The following is a 21811-nucleotide window of genomic DNA, read 5'->3' on the forward strand; positions in this document are numbered from 1 at the left end:
TGGTCGGCAGAGCTGCTCGCTGCTGTACATGGCGCGCACATTGAAATACCACGCTGTTGTGATTTTACCAGTGCGCTAGGCAATGGCTCTCTCAGCAGGGCCAGCTTTAGGGGGGTGGGACCGGTGCAGCCGCACTGGGCGCTGACCTGGAAGGGTGGCGCTGACCTGGGAGGAGGGCCGTGCTGTGTTTAGCATTAACGTATGATGTAACAACACCTGCGACAGAGTTTCTTGTACGTCCAGTTTTCAGGCAGCAATAAAAATTTCAAGATAACTCTTGTCATTAATGTTCCTGCTAGAGAGAGAGAGATCAGGGTTTTATCTAGGTACAGTTTGGACTCACCATAAAGTAGCACAGAGAGTTAATATGCATGCAGATTGGTAAATCTAGCCCTTACCAGCACTTTAAAATAAATGAAACATATGTGAGAGAGGAGCTATGGAGAGATAAGAGGCACTTTTGCTGGGTGGTAGTGAGGAAATCTGAAGAGAAGGTCATGGAGTGGGGGAGGGAGGGGGGTTGCTAAAAAAGGTTGTTGCACCGGGCGCCAACAGTGCTAAAGCCAGCCCTGTCTCTCAGGGCCATAGGACACGTCTGTTCCACCCTCAAAACTTGCATCCCCTGAAGGCTAGTGAGAACCTCTAGCCATATTACTGACCCGCTGTCGAATTATCTTTTCCAGGTGTGGAGTGCATCATTTTCAACAAGGAGCACATGACATGCATGTGGAACAATCAGGGGAGGCCGGAAGTGAACAATTCCCTCTTTTACTGGTAGGTGAAATATGACCGTCGCGCCTACTTCCTGTCCATCTCATGTCCTTTGTTTGTGTATTTAATTCTACCTTCGTTTTACAGCCCCAACCTCCATTCCATTTCTTCCATCATCCCTTCTTTGTCTCCCTGTTCGACCCTCCCCCAGTCTCTCTGTCTCTCTCTCTACTAAAGTCAGACATCCACTCAGAAGCAGGACAGTCCGTCAGCCACTCCCTCCTTGGATGATATACAGCACCACTGTCGTGCAAGGAATCACACTTAAGGACTGTAAGGCACCACTGCCATGCAAGGTACCACCCTGTGGGGATGTAAGGCACCACTGTCCGCCTAGAGGCCACACTCGGGTGTAAGGCACCACTGTCCTCCTAGAGACCACACTGGGGGTGTGTAAGGCACCACTGTCCTCCTAGAGGCTGCAGTGGGGGGGTGTAAGTCACCACCGTCCTCCTAGAGGCCACACTGGGGGTGTGTAAGGCACCACTGTCCTCCTAGAGGCCACACAGGGGGTGTGAGGCACCACTGTCCACCTAGAGGCCACACTGGGGGGTAAGGCACCGCTGTCGTCCTAGAGGCCACACTGGGGTGTAAGGCAACGCTGTCGTCCTAGAGGCCACACTGGGGTGTAAGGCACCACTGTCCTCCTAGAGACCACACTGGGGGTGTGTAAGGCACCACTGTCCTCCTAGAGGCTGCAGTGGGGGGGTGTAAGTCACCACCGTCCTCCTAGAGGCCACACTGGGGGTGTGTAAGGCACCACTGTCCTCCTAGAGGCCACACAGGGGGTGTGAGGCACCACTGTCCACCTAGAGGCCACACTGGGGGGTAAGGCACCGCTGTCGTCCTAGAGGCCACACTGGGGTGTAAGGCAACGCTGTCGTCCTAGAGGCCACACTGGGGTGTAAGGCACCACTGTCCTCCTAGAGGCCACACTGGGGTGTAAGGCACCACTGTCCTCCTAGAGGCCACACTGGGGGTGTAAGGCACCACTGTCCACCTAGAGGCCACACTGGGGGTGTGTAAGGCACCACTGTCCTCCTAGAGGCCACACTGGGGGTGTGTAAGGCACCACTGTCCGCCTAGAGGCCACACTGGGGGTGTGTAAGGCACCACTGTCATCCTAGAGGCCACACTGGGGGTGTGTAAGGCACCACTGTCCTCCTAGAGGCCACACTGGGGGTGTGTAAGGCACCACTGTCCGCCTAGAGGCCACACTGGGGGTGTGTAAGGCACCACTGTCCTCCTAGAGGCCACACTGGGGGTGTGTAAGTCACCACTGTCCTCCTAGAGGCCACACTGGGGGTGTGAGGCACCACTGTCCTCCTAGAGGCCACACTGGGGGTGTGTAAGGCACCACTGTCCTCCTAGAGGCCACACTGGGGGTGTGTGAGGCACCACTGTCCTCCTAGAGGCCACACTGGGGGTGTGAGGCACCACTGTCCTCATAGAGGCCACACAGGGGGTGTGAGGCACCACTGTCCACCTAGAGGCCACACTGGGGTGTAAGGCACCACTGTCCTCCTAGAGGCCACACTGGGGTTGTGAGGCACCACTGTCCACCTAGAGGCCACACTGGGGGTGTGAGGCACCACTGTCCACCTAGAGGCCACACTGGGGGTGTGAGGCACCACTGTCCTCCTAGAGGCCACACAGGGGGTGTGAGGCACCACTGTCCACCTAGAGGCCACACTGGGGGTTTGAGGCACCACTGTCCACCTAGAGGCCACACTGGGGGGTGTAAGTCACCACTGTCCTCCTAGAGGCCACACTGGGGTGTAAGGCACCACTGTCATCCTAGAGGCCACACTGGGGGTGTAAGGCACCACTGTCCTCCTAGAGGCCACACTGGGGGTGTGAGGCACCACTGTCCTCCTAGAGGCCACACAGGGGGTGTGAGGCACCACTGTCCACCTAGAGGCCACACTGGGGGTGTGAGGCACCACTGTCCTCCTAGAGGCCACACAGGGGGTGTGAGGCACCACTGTCCTCCTAGAGGCCACACAGGGGGTGTGAGGCACCACTGTCCACCTAGAGGCCACACTGGGGGTGTGAGGCACCACTGTCCTCCTAGAGGCCACACAGGGGGTGTGAGGAACCACTGTCCTCCTAGAGGCCACACTGGGGGTGTGAGGCACCACTGTCATCCTAGAGGCCACACTCGGGGTGTAAGGCACCACTGTCCTCCTGGAGGCAACACTGGGGGTGTGTGAGGCACCACTGTCATCCTAGAGGCCACACTGGGGGTGTGTAAGGCACCACTGTCCTCCTAGAGGCCACACTGGGGGTGTGAGGCACCACTGTCCTCCTAGAGGCCACACTGGGGTGTAAGGCACCACTGTCCTCCTAGAGGCCACACTGGGGGTGTAAGTCACCACTGTCCTCCTAGAGGCCACACTGGGGTGTAAGGCACCACTGTCCTCCTAGAGGCCACACAGGGGGTGTGAGGCACCACTGTCCTCCTAGAGGCCACACTGGGGTGTAAGGCACCACTGTCCTCCTTGAGGCCACACTGGGGTGTAAGGCACCACTGTCCTCCTAGAGGCCACAGTGGGGGTGTGAGGCACCACTGTCCACCTAGAGGCCACACTGGGGGTGTAAGGCACCACTGTCCTCCTAGAGGCCACACAGGGGGTGTAAGGCACCACTGTCCTCCTAGAGGCCACACTGGTGGGTGTAGGGCACCACTGTCCTCCTAGAGGCCACACTGGGGTGTAAGGCACCACTGTCATCCTAGAGGCCACACTGGGGGGTGTAAGGCACCACTGTCCTCCTAGAGGCCACACTGGGGGTGTGTAAGGCACCACTGTCCTCCTAGAGGCCACACTGGGGGGGTGTAAGGCACCACTCTCCTCCTAGAGGCCACACTGGGGGTGTGTAGGGCACCACTGTCCTCCTAGAGGCCACACAGGGGGTGTAAGGCACCACTGACCTCCTAGAGGCCACACTGGGGGGGTGAGGCACCACTGTCCACCTAGAGGCCACACTGGGGGTGTAAGGCACCACTGTCCTCCTAGAGGCCACACAGGGGGTGTGAGGCACCACTGTCCTCCTAGAGGCCACACTGGGGTGTAAGGCACCACTGTCCTCCTTGAGGCCACACAGGGGGTGTAAGGCACCACTGTCCTCCTAGAGGCCACGCTGGGGGTGTAAGGCACCACTGTCCTCCTAGAGGCCACACTGGGGGTGTGAGGCACCACTGTCCACCTAGAGGCCACACTGGGGGGGTGTAAGTCACCACTGTCCTCCTAGAGGCCACACTGGGGTGTGTAAGGCACCACTGTCCTCCTAGAGGCCACACTGGGGGTGTGTAAGGCACCACTGTCCGCCTAGAGGCCACACTGGGGGTGTGTAAGGCACCACTGTCATCCTAGAGGCCACACTGGGGGTGTGTAAGGCACCACTGTCCTCCTAGAGGCCACACTGGGGGTGTGTAAGGCACCACTGTCCGCCTAGAGGCCACACTGGGGGTGTGTAAGGCACCACTGCCCTCCTAGAGGCCACACTGGGGGTGTGTAAGGCACCACTGTCCGCCTAGAGGCCACACTGGGGGTGTGTAAGGAACCACTGTCATCCTAGAGGCCACACTGGGGGTGTGTAAGGCACCACTGTCCTCCTAGAGGCCACACTGGGGGTGTGTAAGGCACCACTGTCCGCCTAGAGGCCACACTGGGGGTGTGTAAGGCACCACTGTCCTCCTAGAGGCCACACTGGGGGTGTGTAAGGCACCACTGTCCGCCTAGAGGCCACACTGGGGGTGTGAGGCACCATTGTCCTCCTAGAGGCCACACTGGGGGTGTGCGAGGCACCACTGTCCTCCTAGAGGCCACACTGGGGGTGTGAGACACCACTGTCATCCTAGAGGCCACACAGGGGGTGTGAAGCACCACTGTCCACCTAGAGGCCACACTGGGGGTGTGTAAGGCACCACTGTCCTCCTAGAGGCCACACTGGGGGGGTGTGAGGCACCACTGTCCTCCTAGAGGCCACACTGGGGGTGTGAGGCACCACTGTCCTCATAGAGGCCACACAGGGGGTGTGAGGCACCACTGTCCACCTAGAGGCCACACTGGGGTGTAAGGCACCACTGTCCTCCTAGAGGCCACACTGGGGGTGTGAGGCACCACTGTCCACCTAGAGGCCACACTGGGGGTGTGAGGCACCACTGTCCACCTAGAGGCCACACTGGGGGTGTGAGGCACCACTGTCCTCCTAGAGGCCACACAGGGGGTGTGAGGCACCACTGTCCACCTAGAGGCCACACTGGGGGTGTGAGGCACCACTGTCCACCTAGAGGCCACACTGGGGGGTGTAAGGCACCACTGTCATCCTAGAAGCCACACTGGGGGTGTGAGGCACCACTGTCCTCCTAGAGGCCACACTGGGGGTGTGAGGCACCACTGTCCTCCTAGAGGCCACACAGGGGGTGTGAGGCACCACTGTCATCCTAGAGGCCACACTGGGGATGTGAGGCACCACTGTCCTCCTAGAGGCCACACTGGGGGTGTGAGGCACCACTGTCCTCCTAGAGGCCACACAGGGGGTGTGAGGCACCACTGTCCACCTAGAGGCCACACTGGGAGTGTGAGGCACCACTGTCCTCCTAGAGGCCACACAGGGGGTGTGAGGCACCACTGTCCTCCTAGAGGCCACACAGGGGGTGTGAGGCACCACTGTCCACCTAGAGGCCAAACTGGGGGTGTGAGGCACCACTGTCCTCCTAGAGGCCACACAGGGGGTGTGAGGAACCACTGTCCTCCTAGAGGCCACACTGGGGTGTAAGGCACCACTGTCCTCCTAGAGGCCACACAAGGGGTGTGAGGCACCACTGTCCTCCTAGAGGCCACACTGGGGTGTAAGGCACCACTGTCCTCCTTGAGGCCACACTGGGGTGTAAGGCACCACTGTCCTCCTAGAGGCCACACTGGGGGTGTGAGGCACCACTGTCCACCTAGAGGCCACACTGGGGGTGTAAGGCACCACTGTCCTCCTAGAGGCCACACAGGGGGTGTAAGGCACCACTGTCCTCCTAGAGGCCACACTGGTGGGTGTAGGGCACCACTGTCCTCCTAGAGGCCACACTGGGGTGTAAGGCACCACTGTCGTCCTAGAGGCGACACTGGGGGGTGTAAGGCACCACTGTCCTCCTAGAGGCCACACTGGGGGTGTGTAAGGCACCACTGTCCTCCTAGAGGCCACACTGGGGGGGTGTAAGGCACCACTGTCCTCCTAGAGGCCACACTGGGGGTGTGTAGGGCACCACTGTCCTCCTAGAGGCCACACAGGGGGTGTAAGGCACCACTGTCCTCCTGAAGGCCACACTTGGGGTGTGAGGCACCACTGTCCACCGAGAGGCCACACTGGGGGTGTAAGGCACCACTGTCCTCCTAGAGGTCACACAGGGGGTGTGAGGCACCACTGTCCTCCTAGAGGCCACACTGGGGTGTAAGGCGCCACTGTCCTCCTTGAGGCCACACAGGGGGTGTAAGGCACCACTGTCCTCCTAGAGGCCACGCTGGGGGTGTACGCACCACTGTCCTCCTAGAGGCCACACTGGAGGTGTGAGGCACCACTGTCCACCTAGAGGCCACACTGGGGGGGGTGTAAGTCACCACTGTCCTCCTAGAGGCCACACTGGGGTGTGTAAGGCACCACTGTCCTCCTAGAGGCCACACTGGGGGTGTGTAAGGCACCACTGTCCGCCTAGAGGCCACACTGGGGGTGTGTAAGGCACCACTGTCATCCTAGAGGCCACACTGGGGGTGTGTAAGGCACCACTGTCCTCCTAGAGGCCACACTGGGGGTGTGTAAGGCACCACTGTCCGCCTAGAGGCCACACTGGGGGTGTGTAAGGCACCACTGTCCGCCTAGAGGCCACACTGGGGGTGTGTAAGGCACCACTGTCATCCTAGAGGCCACACTGGGGGTGTGTAAGGCACCACTGTCCTCCTAGAGGCCACACTGGGGGTGTGTAAGGCACCACTGTCCGCCTAGAGGCCACACTGGGGGTGTGTAAGGCACCACTGTCCTCCTAGAGGCCACACTGGGGGTGTGTAAGGCACCACTGTCCGCCTAGAGGCCACACTGGGGGTGTGTAAGGCACCACTGTCATCCTAGAGGCCACACTGGGGGTGTGTAAGGCACCACTGTCATCCTAGAGGCCACACTGGAGGTGTGTAAGGCACCACTGTCCTCCGACAGGCCACACTGGGGGTGTGAGGCAGCATTGTCCTCCTAGAGGCCACACTGGGGGTGTGTGAGGCACCACTGTCCTCCTAGAGGCCACACTGGGGGTGTGTAAGGTACCACTGTCCACCTAGAGGCCACACTGGGGGTGTGTAAGGCACCACTGTCCACCTAGAGGCCACACTGGGGTGTAAGGCACCACTGTCATCCTAGAGGCCACACTGGGGGTGTGTAAGGCACCACTGTACTCCTAGAGGCCACACTGGGGGTGTGAGGCACCACTGTCCTCATAGAGGCCACACTGGGGGTGTGAGGCACCACTGTCCGCCTAGAGGCCACACTCGGGTGTAAGTCACCACTGTCCTCCTAGAGGCCACACTGGGGTGTAAGGCACCACTGTCCTCCTAGAGGCCACACTGGGGGTGTGTAAGGCACCACTGTCCTCCTAGAGGCCACACTGGGGGGTGTAAGGCACCACTGTCCTCCTAGAGGCCACACTGGGGGTGTGAGGCACCACTGTCCTCCTAGAGGCCACACTGGGGGTGTGAGGCACCACTGTCCGCCTAGAGGCCACACTCGGCTGTAAGTCACCACTGTCCTCCTAGAGGCCACACAGGGGGTGTGAGGCACCACTGTCCACCTAGAGGCCACACTGGGGGTGTGTAAGGCACCACTGTCCTCCTAGAGGCCACACTGGGGGTGTGAGGCACCACTGTCCTCCTAGAGGCCACACTGGGGGTGTGAGGCACCACTGTCCTCCTAGAGGCCACACTGGGGGTGTGTAATGCACCCTTGTCCTCCTAGAGGCCACACTGGGGGTTTGAGGCATCACTGTCCTCCTAGAGGCCACACTGGGGGTGTGTGAGGCACCACTGTCCTCCTAGAGGCCACACTGGGGGTGTGTAAGGCACCACTGTCCTCCTAGAGGCCACACTGGGGGTGTGTGAGGCACCACTGTCCTCCTAGAGGCCACACTGGGGGTGTGAGGCACCACTGTCCTCCTAGAGGCCACACTGGGGGTGTGAGGCACCACTGTCCTCCTAGAGGCCACACAGGGGGGGTGTAAGTCACCACTGTCCTCCTAGAGGCCACACTGGGGTGTAAGGCACCACTGTCCTCCTAGAGGCCACACTGGGGTGTAAGGCACCACTGTCCTCCTAGAGGCCACACTGGGGTGTGAGGCACCACTGTCCTCCTATAGGCCACACTGAGGGTGTGTAAGGCACCACTGTCCTCCTAGAGGCCACACTGGGGGTGTGAGGCACCACTGTCCTGTTAGAGGCCACACTGGGTGTGTGAGGCATCACTGTCCTCCTAGAGGCCACACCGGGGGTGTGTAAGGCACCCCTGTCCTCCTAGAGGCCACACTGGGGGTGTGTGAGGCACCACTGTCCTCCTAGAGGCCACACTGGGGGTGTGAGTCACCACTGTCCTCCTAGAGGCCACACAGGGGGTGTGAGGCACCACTGTCCACCTAGAGGCCACACTGGGGGTGTGAGGCACCACTGTCCACCTAGAGGCCACACTGGGGGGTGTAAGTCACCACTGTCCTCCTAGAGGCCACACTGGGGTGTAAGGCACCACTGTCATCCTAGAGGCCACACTGGGGGTGTGAGGCACCACTGTCCTCCTAGAGGCCACACTGGGGGTGTGAGGCACCACTGTCCTCCTGGAGGCCACACTGGGGGTGTGAGGCACCACTGTCCTCCTAGAGGCCACACTGGGGGTGTGAGGCACCACTGTCCTCCTAGAGGCCACACTGGGGGTGTGAGGCACCACTGTCCTCCTAGAGGCCACACTGGGGGTGTGAGGCACCACTGTCCTCCTAGAGGCCACACTGGGGTGTAAGGCACCACTGTCGTCCTAGAGGCCACACTGGGGTGTAAGGCACCACTTTCCTCCTAGAGGCCACACTGGGGGTGTGTAAGGCACCACTGTCATCCTAGAGGCCACACTGGGGTGTAAGGCACCACTGTCCACCTAGAGGCCACACTGGGGGTGTGTAAGGCACCACTGTCCACCTAGAGGCCACACTGGGGTGTAAGGCTCCACTGTCATCCTAGAGGCCACACTGGGGGTGTGTAAGGCACCACTGTCCTCCTAGAGGCCACACTGGGGGTGTGAGGCACCACTGTCCTCCTAGAGGCCACACTGGGGGTGTGAGGCACCACTGTCCGCCTAGAGGCCACACTCGGGTGTAAGTCACCACTGTCCTCCTAGAGGCCACACTGGGGTGTAAGGCACCACTGTCATCCTAGAGGCCACACTGGGGGTGTGTAAGGCACCACTGTCCTCCTGGAGGCCACACTGGGGTGTAAGGCACCACTGTCATCCTAGAGGCCACACTGGGGGTGTGTAAGGCACCACTGTCCTCCTAGAGGCCACACTGGGGGTGTGAGGCACCACTGTCCTCCTAGAGGCCACACTGGGGGTGTGAGGCACCACTGTCCTCCTAGAGGCCACACTGGGGGTGTGTAAGGCACCACTGTCCTCCTAGAGGCCACACTGGGGGTGTGTAAGGCACCACTGTCCTCCTAGAGGCCACACTGGGGGTGTGTGAGGCACCACTGTCCTCCTAGAGGCCACACTGGGGGTGTGAGGCACCACTGTCCTCCTAGAGGCCACACTGGGGGTGTGAGGCACCACTGTCCTCCTAGAGGCCACACAGGGGGGGTGTAAGTCACACTGTCCTCCTAGAGGCCACACTGGGGTGTAAGGCACCACTGTCCTCCTAGAGGCCACACTGGGGTGTAAGGCACCACTGTCCTCCTAGAGGCCACACTGGGGTGTGAGGCACCACTGTCCTCCTAGAGGCCACACTGAGGGTGTGTAAGGCACCACTGTCCTCCTAGAGGCCACACTGGGGGTGTGAGGCACCACTGTCCTCCTAGAGGCCATACTGGGGGTGTGAGGCACCACTGTCCTCCTAGAGGCCACACTGGGGGTGTGTAAGGCACCACTGTCCTCCTAGAGGCCACACTGGGGGTGTGTGAGGCACCACTGTCCTCCTAGAGGCCACACTGGGGGTGTGAGGCACCACTGTCCTCCTAGAGGCCACACCGGGGGTGTAAGGCCCCACTGTCCTCCTGGAGGCCACAGCGGGGTTGCATAAGTCACCACTGTCGTCCTATAGGCCACACTGAGGGTGTGTAAGGCAGCACTGTCCTCCTGGAGGCCACACCGGGGTTGCGTAAGTCACCACTGTCGTCCTATAGGCCACACTGAGGGTGTGTAAGGCAGCACTGCCCTCCTATAGGCTACTTAGGGAGTTTATAAGGCACCACTGTCCCCCTAGAGGCACACTGGTCACTGCAGCAGATCTCATTACCAATGCTTAAAATGGCAGCATGTCCTCACTTCCTGAAACAACTCATTGGCTTCTGATTGGCAGCAGGTCTTCTATAAATTTATGATCATCAGCCATAAAGCCTGTATCCGGGTCTACCAGAGTTCATTGGCTCGAGTTGTCATTGGCATGGGTCTCCTTGTTCTCTTCGCTCAAGCTCTCGGTTCCTCCTTGACCTTCTGAGAGTAAAAACATCTCGCCATGGCGACCAGGCCTTTTGTGTCACTGCGGCCAAGGTCTGGAACTCTCTTCCACCACACCGGTGACAAACACCTCCTTAAACTACTTCAGGGAACTGTAAAGGAGAGAGCCCCTAAGGCTGGAGAGATAAGGTCCTAGTTATTTTTAGAGCATTACGTTTACGATGGGGGAAAACTCTTCTAGGCCTGGATCTCCTCAAGAGCATTGGCCACTGGCGATGATACCAATAAAGTAGGGTCGGCAGGAGATGGCTCAGCCTTTTAGCAGATTATTATTATTATTATTAAAACAGTTTTGTATAGCGCGTGGTTACCCTAGAGCATCCCAGCCCTTCACCAAACAGAGTAACAGATTAAGAGAGAGAAAGGCACAGCGGTTTAACAAAAGAGAAAAGTTTTCAGCTGTTTACGAAAACGCAAACGGCATGGCTCCGAGCGCAAGCCTAGGGGGAATGAGTTCCAGAGGGTTGCAACCTTTACGGAGAATCTTCTCCCTCCTGAGCGGGCCTTTTTGACCCTGGGGATCATGAGTAAGTGTTGTTGGTCTGAGCGTAGTGTTCTACTTGCCTTATATGGGGTCACCAGCTTTTGAAGGGCAGTAGGGCCTTTGCCTTGCAAGATTTTATGTGCAAGGCAGAGAGATTTGAATTTCACCCTTTCTCGCACTGCCAACCAATGCAGCGCCCTTAATGCGGGTTTGGCCGATCATGACATAGGGATGTTGTGGAGCAGTGGTTCCCAACCTTTTGACTTCTGGGGACCCCAAACTAATCATTGCTGGAAGACAGGAACTCCCACTGAGTCATTACTGGAAGCCAGGGGCCCCCCCTGAGGTCATTACTAGAAGCCGGGGACCCCCACTGAGTCATTATTGGAGCCCGAGGACCCCCCATCCTCCCCGAGCCATTACTGGAAGACACCACTGAGTCATTACTGGAATCCAGGGACTCCCACTGAGCCATCATTATTAGAATCCGGGGACCCCCACTGAAACATTACTAGAAGATCAGGACCCCCCATGAGTGATTACTGGAAGCCGGGGACCCCCACTGAGTCATTACTGAAAGCTGCTGTTGTGTAGCTCCTATAAATCTATATAGAATATGCATGTATAGACAACATAAACTAAGGGATTGGTGTCCAGACTGATTCCAGGCACCCCCAGAGGATATGTTAGTCTGTAGACCAGCTAGTTCACAGTACCACCAAGAGCCCCTCTTACCAAGAAGCGAATACTTTCTGGCAACTATCGAACATGACAACCCTGACCCCTCCGGGATCGTGGAAACAGTACAGTACTTTTCGCTCAGTCACTCATGCTTACTTTGTCTCAGAGAGATATACAGAATAAACGGTGGGGGCGTTTTCAAAAAGCATTTATTGAACCAGCATCTTTCTAGTATAAAATACGTGTGCTGCAACAACCATGAGCCAGAAACAGATGTATACGGTTATAAGCACAAACAGACTAAATAGATGGTCGAATTCTACCTTTGTGCTAAAACAATGAATACATGCAGGCATATAGATACATGACAGTAATAATGCGTACTCTTACCATGTAGACCCTAACTAGATGTACCTAAGTGCACCTTGCATGTATGTATGTGTATAGCCAAGAAACCCCTTAGGATAGAGCCAAACACATTACCTGATGTTTGAAAGCGAAGGACCCCGTCATGGTCTCGAGATGGACACCCTGCAAGGGATGCCAAACCACTGCGTGCTGGAGTGAGACTGCTTGCCGGGACTTGAGCGTCTCGTGTCAGTGTGTCAGAAAGGAAGTCCCTTTTCTCCTCTGGCTTGCCCAGCGAAGATGTGGGGCTTATATACCCAAAAGGTACCCTCAGGGGTTCTACCTAGATGTGTCATGGTACTGTGGGCATGTCAGACAAGGATGGCAATGGTGGTGACCCTTATATAGAGTTATTAAGCAGACAATAGTAATCCTGCTGGAATTCAGAGTATCCTAATGCATAATAAATGAGGCTAGTTTTCGGAGAACACCACAGAACATTTATGCAGCACCTAACTAGGTAAAAGGTCAGCATCAAACCTGTTAAGTAGAACAATGGTAGGACAAATATAGGTAAAACTACCTAGGCCTATATTGGGGTACATTGGAGTTCATAACACTGGGACCCCCCACTGAGCCATTACTGGAAGCCGAGGAACCCCCTGAATCATTACTGGCAGCCAGGGACCCACTGGTGTAACGAAAAGTGAGGGGGCCTCCCTGCACGGTACTTAGGGGGGCCCCCTCCGGGCTCAATCAGGAGCTCTCCTGGCCAGAGTTCAGTGCCAAGGGGGCCCCTTGGAGATAGAGCCCCCCCCCCGCACTGCGTGGGCTGCGGGGGCCTGTGTTACGCCCCTGCAGGGACCGCCTATGGAGTCATTAATGGAAGCCGAGGGCCCCCACTGAGTCATTACTGGAAGCCGGGATCCCCCACTTAGTTATTACTGGAACCCAGGGACCCCAACTCAGTCATTACTGGAATCCGAGGACCCCCACTGAGTCATTACTGGAAGCCGAGGACCCCCACTGAGTCATTACTGGAAGCTGGGGACCCCCACTGAGTCATTACTGGAAGCCGAGGACCCCCACTGAGTCATTACTGGAAGCTGGGGACCCCCAATGAGTCATTACTGGAAGCTGGGGACCCCCAATGAGTCTTTACTGGAAGCCGCCACCCCTGGCCTAAGCATTATCCATGAATTAAACCACAAAACAATACACAAAATATGCAGAAAAAAGCCTTCATCAAACAAATACACAAACGATGGCACATTTTATTTAATTTGCAAACACATATAAATGTTTGTTTTATAAATGTTTTACTAAAAAGGTTTGAGCTTTTCTAAATTCACTTGAGGCCACTCATCGACTATACTATATTCTATTTAATGCACCCGCACTGCTCCCACAAATTAATCTGAGGATACTTGTTACATTTTAGCCTCCAATTTCAAATTCCTTTCCATTTACGGTACATTGAATTGTACATTCTGCTTCTTTATTTCTATACGCTTTATTAATCTGATAACATTGTTTAATTTTCTAAGTAGTCGCGGACCCCAAGGGTCCCCGGACCACAGGTTGGAAACCACTGATGTCGAGAATGGCTGTACACATTGAAGAGAGTTGGTGGCATAACTGAGCCTTCTCAGATAGAGCTGGTCATGAAATGACTCACATTCAGAGACCACATGCGCACACCACCTGCGCACTCGCTGTGCGTTGCTCCTTTATATAGAGCGCTGCCCGCTACTACGACCAGCCACCGAGACTGCTGGACGACATATCCTACAGTGGGGTCAGCCACACTAGGCATTTCTCACCAGCCACACGTCAGACACCGTATCACTGCCGCCTCATGACCTCTGCCGCAATGGTTCACGGTAGTTACAGAGCAGTGTCCATACTATGCCTCATTCCATGTTTGAATGTCTTTCTGGAACCTTCTTTTTTTTTTTTGGTAGAGTTTTATATAGCACGAACTAGACCCAAGAAATCAGGCATCAGAGCGCTTTACATGAGCACCAGTTTCAATACAGATGGACACATTCATTTTTGTTAGGCGCAGGGAGATTAACACTAGCATGCATCAATCTCGGCATTTGCGATTCCTTAATTGCGATTTTTAAGGAATCGCAAATAAGGAATCGCAAATGGCTATGCATCAAGAAATCGCTGAATAAATAGCGATTCCTTAGAATTCCTTATTTGCGATTAGCATTTTGCGAATCGCAATTAAGGAATCCCTTCCCATTCATTCCTATGGGCCTAGAGGCCCATAGGAATGAATGGGAAGACAATCTCAATTTGCGATTCGCAATTAGCTAATCGCAAATTGAGATTGCGATTTCAAGGGTGCAGGGGTGTCCAAAGGACACCCTGTTGCACCCCTGAAATCAAACAATGCACATATGTTGTGTACACACATGCCCTATGGGCATGTGTGTGCACAACATGAAAGTTAAAAATATGAACAAAATTGCATATTTCTAACTTTTCGCAAAATTACCATGAGGTCCAACCTCATGGTAATTTTCTCTCTCTAATTGCGAAATCGCAATTTTTTTAAGTTTCATGCATTGCTTTTAAGGAATCGCAAAATTGAGATTCCTTAAAAGCAATCGCACTTGAAAAAATCGCTAATATAGCGATTTTTTCACTTTTAGGTTGATGCATCCCAAATAGTGATTTGGGAATCGCAAACGGCCGAATTTTGCGATTCGCACCGTTTGCGAGTCCCAAATCGCTTGATGCATGTGCCTGTAAGTGATTTGCCCAGAATCACAGGATGTTGAGTGTCGTTGCCAAGACTCGAACCCGGTTCTCAGCTTCGAGATCGACTGCTCTAGTCGTAAGGCCACATCCTCTCAGGTTGAATGATTTTTGTGTTATTATGTGATACAACCATGTCAATCCCTTACATTTGGTTCTGTCCTCCACCAGGTACAATGATAATCAGGGTTCCGTGGTGGAATGCCGGCGCTACCTACAGGAAGGTGGAATCAACACTGGATGCTGGTTCGAAGCCGCGGAGCTCAGATACTTCCTGGGTTTCAACATCCGGGTGAATGGGAGCCATGGTGGAGACGAGGTTGTTATTCCCACCAAGGAAATGAGGCTGCAGAACCTAGGTAAAGATACACAGCATACACTGGTGGAAAGAGACAACCCGCTCATAGAGAAGTCCAGCCCTAAAGGCGGCCTGGGTGTGGGTGGTGAAGTGATGTTATGTCTTCCTATAAAGTGCAGTGTGAGGTATACTGGTCCATCTGACCCCATGACCTGCTTCTCACCTTCAAGCAGTTTCCTCCTCGTTGTCTTGCTTGCTTCTCCTTCCTACCTGGCTGACCTCTTCTGCCTTCTGGCGCTGGGCTGGACAGAGAAGAAGACCTTTCTTCATAGAAGAGAAATGATCATTAATAAATGCTGCACAATGACATTTGTTGGAAAATGAAATGTTGGCTAACCATGTGTGTACTTTATAAATTCAGAATGTAAAGGATGGCAAACTGAGAAAAGGATATTCAGAACCTGTGGAAGGTGCCCTGTCGGACAATCCACCAACATCGCCCACACTTGTCAACAAAATCCACAGCGCGCACTCCAGCGCTGCACGCCCCAGTCCACACTTCTATAACCCCCCAACCACCCCACGCAGAAGACCTCAGAACCCATGGATTGTACCAATCCTCTACAGGCCTGAGAATCACTACTTCTAAATGAACACATCCTCCTGGCCCTCCCAACTCTGCCAGCTACACCACTCTACAAGGTTCAATTCTTCTCTAATAATCTTTATTGTAAATATGGGACTCTTGGGGGTATTATTAGTCAAGCAAGTCAACCCCCAACAGCATACACTGCTGTATCTCAAGTTTGATGCATGTCCTTTATGTGACTTGAGACCCACCAAAACAGAACACACAGATGCCAGCTCCAGCTCAGACCAAGATAGCTCAACTAGATGTCACTTCTTCCCTTCCCCCACTCGACTTGCACTTTCTTTCTGGTCAAGAACATCAAGTCCTGCTTCAATGAGGACAGCAGGTCAACTGGAATGGCTAAGCCTCCTCTGAATCAAACATCCCCTCCCAGCTGCCATCTTTTGAACTAGGGTGCCAGACCCCATGCCCCTTCACATCAATGGGTGCAAAGTCTCACCTCCTATCCCACCTGACAGCCCCAAACTCGTAAAATTCAATCTGATGGAGCTTTTCAAGATATAGAAGAGAAAACAAGATAACAGGCTTTCTGCTTCAATTCACACAAACCATCGAACAACTCGTTCCTCCATTCGATACTGCCCCCCACACTTGAGACCATCATGAAGAACTTAAAATTCTCTTCCTTCAAAGTGAAATATTCAGAAACTGCATTATAATAAATGGATATTAAAGTTAAAGAGGTAACAAGCAAACAATTCCATACGTAAGCCAATACTGTGATGCCAAACACATCTCAAAAGAAAGACTATCAAAGTGTGTCCAAGATGAGCATCTTTTTCACTCCTCTTCTGGAAAAAAAATTGCAAACAAAAGAGTTCATAATTGCCAACTGAAAACTCCTGAAAATAGTGCTCCACTGCAAAGCTTGACGCGTGAATCACAATTATTGTGCTTGAGTACTTGCCTGGATCCAGTTCAATCTTGTGTCAAACTTCCAAAGATAAAAATAGTCTGTAAAGATTCCAAACTCTGACAACATCTGTGCTGCAGCAACTATGCGTCCCACCTGCATAAATGAACGCTACAGACCAGGAGGAAATTCAACTCTAAGAGTTCAAGATGGCCACCATCTTTGTGGCCCCATGGCGCACACAGTCAGCATTGGCTTCATTTGTGCTTCTTATAGCGTGTCCATCAGTGATGCCAAGCCTCTTTTCAGATGTTGCCCACGCTCCATGCATGCTGCTGCCAGCCTCTACTGCATCTGAAAGTGCGACTCTAAGAGTTCAAGATGGCCGCCACTCTTTGTGGCCCCATGGCGCACACAGTCAGCATTGGCTGCATTTGTGTGTCTCAAAGCGCATCCATCAGTGATGCAAAGCCTCTTTCCAGATGTTGCCCACACTCCACGCATGTTGCCAGCCTCCACTGCATCTGAAAGTGCGACTCTAAGAGTTCAAGATGGCCGCCATCTTTGTGGCCCCATGGCGCACACAGTCAGCATTGGCTTCATTCATGTGTCTTATAGCGCCCATCAGTGATGCAAAGCCTCTTTCCAGATGTTGCCCACACTCCACGCATGCTGCCAGCCTCTACTGCTTCAGAGGTGTGTACATTCTGGCAGTTCGGAGTCTTGCATCTCTGCAAAAGATCAGGTCAAGAAGGTGAGTGCAGGCAGAAGATCATGACAGGAAGAGAATATATACTCGTTTTTGTACAATACAAGTCTTAAACATGCCATTAAATCCCAGTGGAGGAGAAGACTATAAATACCATTCTTAAATTGCGGATCGCACTACCGTCTTTGACATAGATCATTCAGTGAAAGATGTCACAAACTGTCTTAAGACATAAGAAAACGCCATTGAACAAAAGGGAATTATAGAATCCTTAATGTAGGTGATGTAGCACTGGGTAAAGCGAACTTTTCTTAACTTTTCACTCACCTGCTCTTTCAAAGAGTTTGTGTTTTTTAATCAGGATAGCTGGGTTTGGAGTATAGCGCCTACCAAGCCTACTTTCCCTAGTCTTTGATGGGACCGGCTGCTTTCTTACTTCTTTTGTTGAGTATCTAACTTTGGATACAAGCTGTTGCTGGCACACACCAGTCTATCTTTGATCAATATACTCTTGAGCCATCTCCTCGGTGGATTCCATACGATTGTGATACTTTCGTTTTTGGTCCACTTCAGAATAGATGTTTTTTTAACTATCGTAGACGCTCCTATATTTATTGTCCTGATGAAGACCATTTAGTTTCCCCATGGTCGAAACACAGTTGACGCACATATGTGGCCTAAAATGAAGAGGACACATTGTCTGCTTTGTGTTGATTCAGTTTTATTGATATACTGGGAGGGTTTGAGGTATTCCAGAATAGGACAGGCGCACTCCCTAGTGGCCGCACATTATCGTGTTACAGAGTGTAAGATTCCAGGCAAGGGGGCGGGCGGTAATCCCTCTTAACCGCTCAAAGGTGGATTACAAATCCACACTAATTCGTACAAAAACAACAAGTGCCCCTGCTCTAGGAAAATATTATAAAGACTTGGTAAGTTCAGGTTGTGATACAGCAGTAAATTGCGCACATCAATGGTGTTTCAGAATCCACAGTAAGAAAGTTCAAAGGGGTAGAGTCTTTGTTATAGAAAACAAATTTATTGTTCCTCTTGTTCTGGCCAACACGTGTTTCATCGCAGGGAAACAGACTGCGAATCTTCAGGGCTGGGTATAGATACAAAAGATACATTTGTATGGTTGATTTGAACTGAGTGAAAAGGTGATTGGTGATCATTGGTGACATAGGGCGGGCATGCCATTGGGTGACATTGTCTAATAAGAAATGTGACTTAATATCTACGTTGTTTGTGACTGTGAGAGGTAGTGATTATTTATCGTGGCTATTCCGATTGTGTGGATGTGATCTTTAAAAATTGGCGTTTTTCTAAAGTTTATGAATGTTTTTAGAAGCAGACACATTAACCAGTATGCGTGAATAATATTGCAAAAAAAGAGGAAAGTTAAGATACGGGAATATGGCAAGATGTGACAACCGAGTGAAAAGGTGTCCGTGCTTGTAGGCGAGTGCATGCCTCATTGTGACTAGTAGTGACTTTTTAGTGTTATAATTCTGTCAATTGTATTTACAAAAAGAAGGTTTAACAAATAAAAATGTTGACAATTCCATATAATACACCATGTAGGAGCGAATAGTGTTATTCTATGTACAGAAGGCGATGTGTTAGTCTGTTTTAATCTCAGTTCATGGATTTTTTGAAAATTGCACCATGAAATTAAAAGGGTAATCGAGCCTTACTGCTAGTTCCCATGTTAGATAGATATCCCCAGTATCTCTTGCGAAGTTGTGCTGAGAAAACGTTCGTGAGAAGCGTCACTGGTTAATGTGAGCGCCAGACTTGCACAAAAGGAGGGTAATAATTTTGGGGAGTTTGCTTGGAAAAAGCACTTGTGTATTCAAGGTTAGAACACCAAATACGAATTACCTCGTGTTTGATATGTATACGCGTTTAAGACGTTACAGAGGATGAATTCTGGGATATGATCGTTGTGAGGCTGAATATAAATCTAATCCTAAAAAATATCCAAAACATCGGTATATAACTCACCCTTTGGATAGCAAAACCGGAAGTAGTGTTAAGGCCAAGAGTATTAATATTGCGCTAAAAAAGCGTGGTCAGGTGATTCCTACAGGAAAACATAATTTGAATCAGAAACGTTTAAGAAAAGTGATGGTCATGTATACCATGGCACTTAAACACCTTATGGGAGCTGTTACTGTATAGACAAACCAATGCTAAGTATCCATACCTTAGAACGTTTGATAGGAAAGACCTTGCCCGGGAGGAGAAGAGTTTTAAAGCTGTTGCGCTGAAAAAACGGGTATTTATGGCGGGTACACCTGTAAAGCGAAAAAGGAAAAGAAAAACACGAGTGGTGTAATCTTTTCTCAATGTAATGCGGTATGTTACCGGAAATGGAAGAAAATTATTAGTATCAGAGGCGAGTTGTCTTACCTCAGAAAATTCGATCTCCCTCCTGTAGTTCCCGGTGCCGTTCTTCGTAAAACGGTCACCTGACAGGAAGTGAGGATCTCTATTTAAGCTTACTTCCGGAACTTGCTCTCTCAGTCTTAGAGACACTAGAACGGTAACGTGTCGTTTATTAAGACGAAACGTTGGCCGATTTTAGAAAAAATACTGCATTCTAGAATCGGGTTGGGTGAGTCAATAGAAAAGAAATTGTTCAAGGTAAAAGAAATTTGAGCCTCGGCGTTCTAATGGTTGGAGTGGAAATATGAAAAACCAAGAATCAGTTAATATGTCGATTGAAGCAAGGTGAATGAGAAAGGGAGCACACATTCAAAAGCGAGTTCGCTTAGCCAGTTAAAACCAGGAGTCAACCCGGTTGGCATCCAGTAGAATGAGAGTATTAGGAGCAGGAAAAATTATATTAATTATTTGTGCTGATACTTGGTCTTGATAATGGTAGTGTTTAGTGTTGTGTATGTGATATTAAACAGACGATTTCAACAGCAAAATACATATTTGAAATTATAAAAGGTAATATTCCAGTGAGTATATACAGTTACATACTTTCTGACAAGTAACAAAAAGAAAAAGGCGTTCGAGAGCACACATTAAGTATACATAGTGTAGTGTAAATACAAACATTAGTCTTATTTTTGAAGAAAATGTCCCTATTGTAAAGGGGAATTGGGATCCAGGAGATGTTCTGTATCATTGTAAGGACTGTTTTGATTTTGTCTTAATCACCTAAGAAATATTGCATCTCAGGGTCGTAGTTCACGATAAATAATCACTACCTCTCACAGTCACAAACAACGTAGATATTAAGTCACATTTCTTATTAGACAATGTCACCCAATGGCATGCCCGCCCTATGTCACCAATGATCACCAATCACCTTTTCACTCAGTTCAAATCAACCATACAAATGCGTCTTTTGTATCTATACCCAGCCCTGAAGATTCGCAGTCTGTTTCCCTGCGATGAAACACGTGTTGGCCAGAACAAGAGGAACAATAAATTTGTTTTCTATAACAAAGACTCTACCCCTTTGAACTTTCTTACTGTGGATTCTGAAACACCATTGATGTGCGCAATTTACTGCTGTATCACAACCTGAACTTACCAAGTCTTTATAATATTTTCCTAGAGCAGGGGCACTTGTTGTTTTTGTTGATTCAGTTTTATCCTGAACTCCCCAATACTCTTTTTTTTATATAAGTCCTTCCCTCAGCCACTTATTTGACTACACACTGTATTGTTTATTTTGTTATATGCGTACTGTGTTGAGCGCCATTGTTATATATGTTTTAGGATCTAACAGATGAGTTTTGTCAGTAAATTTTATACTAATTATATTTATTTGTACATGGGTTATTTATTTTCTCCCTTTATCTTCCCCTTTTTTTCAAAGAAACTTTTTTCCATTATCATTTGATTTGTTTGTCCTTGCTTGTTTTTATTTTTGATTAATATTTAATCTATGTATTGTGTTAAATTGAACCCTTGTTAGGATTCCAGTTTTGTTTGCCCCTGGTTCAGGTTTTCAGGGCTGCCTTTGTTGTTGTTAATTATTACTTCCAGTTGAAGCAATGGTGAAGACCAAGTTGAAAGCTGTTAATCAAAGGTTCCTCTAGAGGAAGTAGCTACTTGTATGGGGCAAGAGGGAAAAGTGAAAGATTGAATGTAATATTCAAACAAGCATTTGCAATGCAATAGGTCTTGTATTTGCAAGAGTTTAAGCTATTGGCATTGTAAATGACAATGCCTTTTATATATCTGTTTTGATAATTAACACATAAATAAAAGGCATTGTCATATACAATGCCAATATCTCAATCTCTTGTAAATGCAAGACCTATTTCATTTCAAAGAAGCGGCCGCCATTGTCCAGGGGGGCTTGGAAAGTGAAAGCGTGCATGGCGCGCTGAAATCTGCAGGAAAGCACGTCGTGCCTGCAGTATGAGAAACTCATTAAAGAAAATAGTGTTTACAGACTAAATAAGACATACTGTGTAACAACAAGGGCCAGTCCTAATGGGCGGTAGCAAATGAAGACAAGGCGGTACTAAGGAGGGATT

The 21811-nt window shown here is 51.4% G+C and overlaps 1 protein-coding gene across 1 annotated transcript in view; it reads left to right on the forward strand.

The window, feature by feature from the left end:
• The window catches only part of IL2RG (interleukin 2 receptor subunit gamma), a 185760-nt gene that overhangs the window by 40973 nt on the left and 122976 nt on the right, over positions 1-21811 (forward strand). The window contains exons 2-3 of the mRNA XM_086918287.1: positions 684-774; positions 14963-15150. Coding sequence (XP_086774413.1) covers positions 684-774; positions 14963-15150 — 279 coding nt within the window. The remainder of the gene's footprint in view (positions 1-683; positions 775-14962; positions 15151-21811) is intronic.

The sequence above is a fragment of the Lissotriton vulgaris genome, chromosome 4_1 (genome assembly GCF_964263255.1).
Source record: "Lissotriton vulgaris chromosome 4_1, aLisVul1.2, whole genome shotgun sequence".
In the NCBI taxonomy this organism is placed as follows: Eukaryota; Metazoa; Chordata; class Amphibia; order Caudata; family Salamandridae; genus Lissotriton; species Lissotriton vulgaris.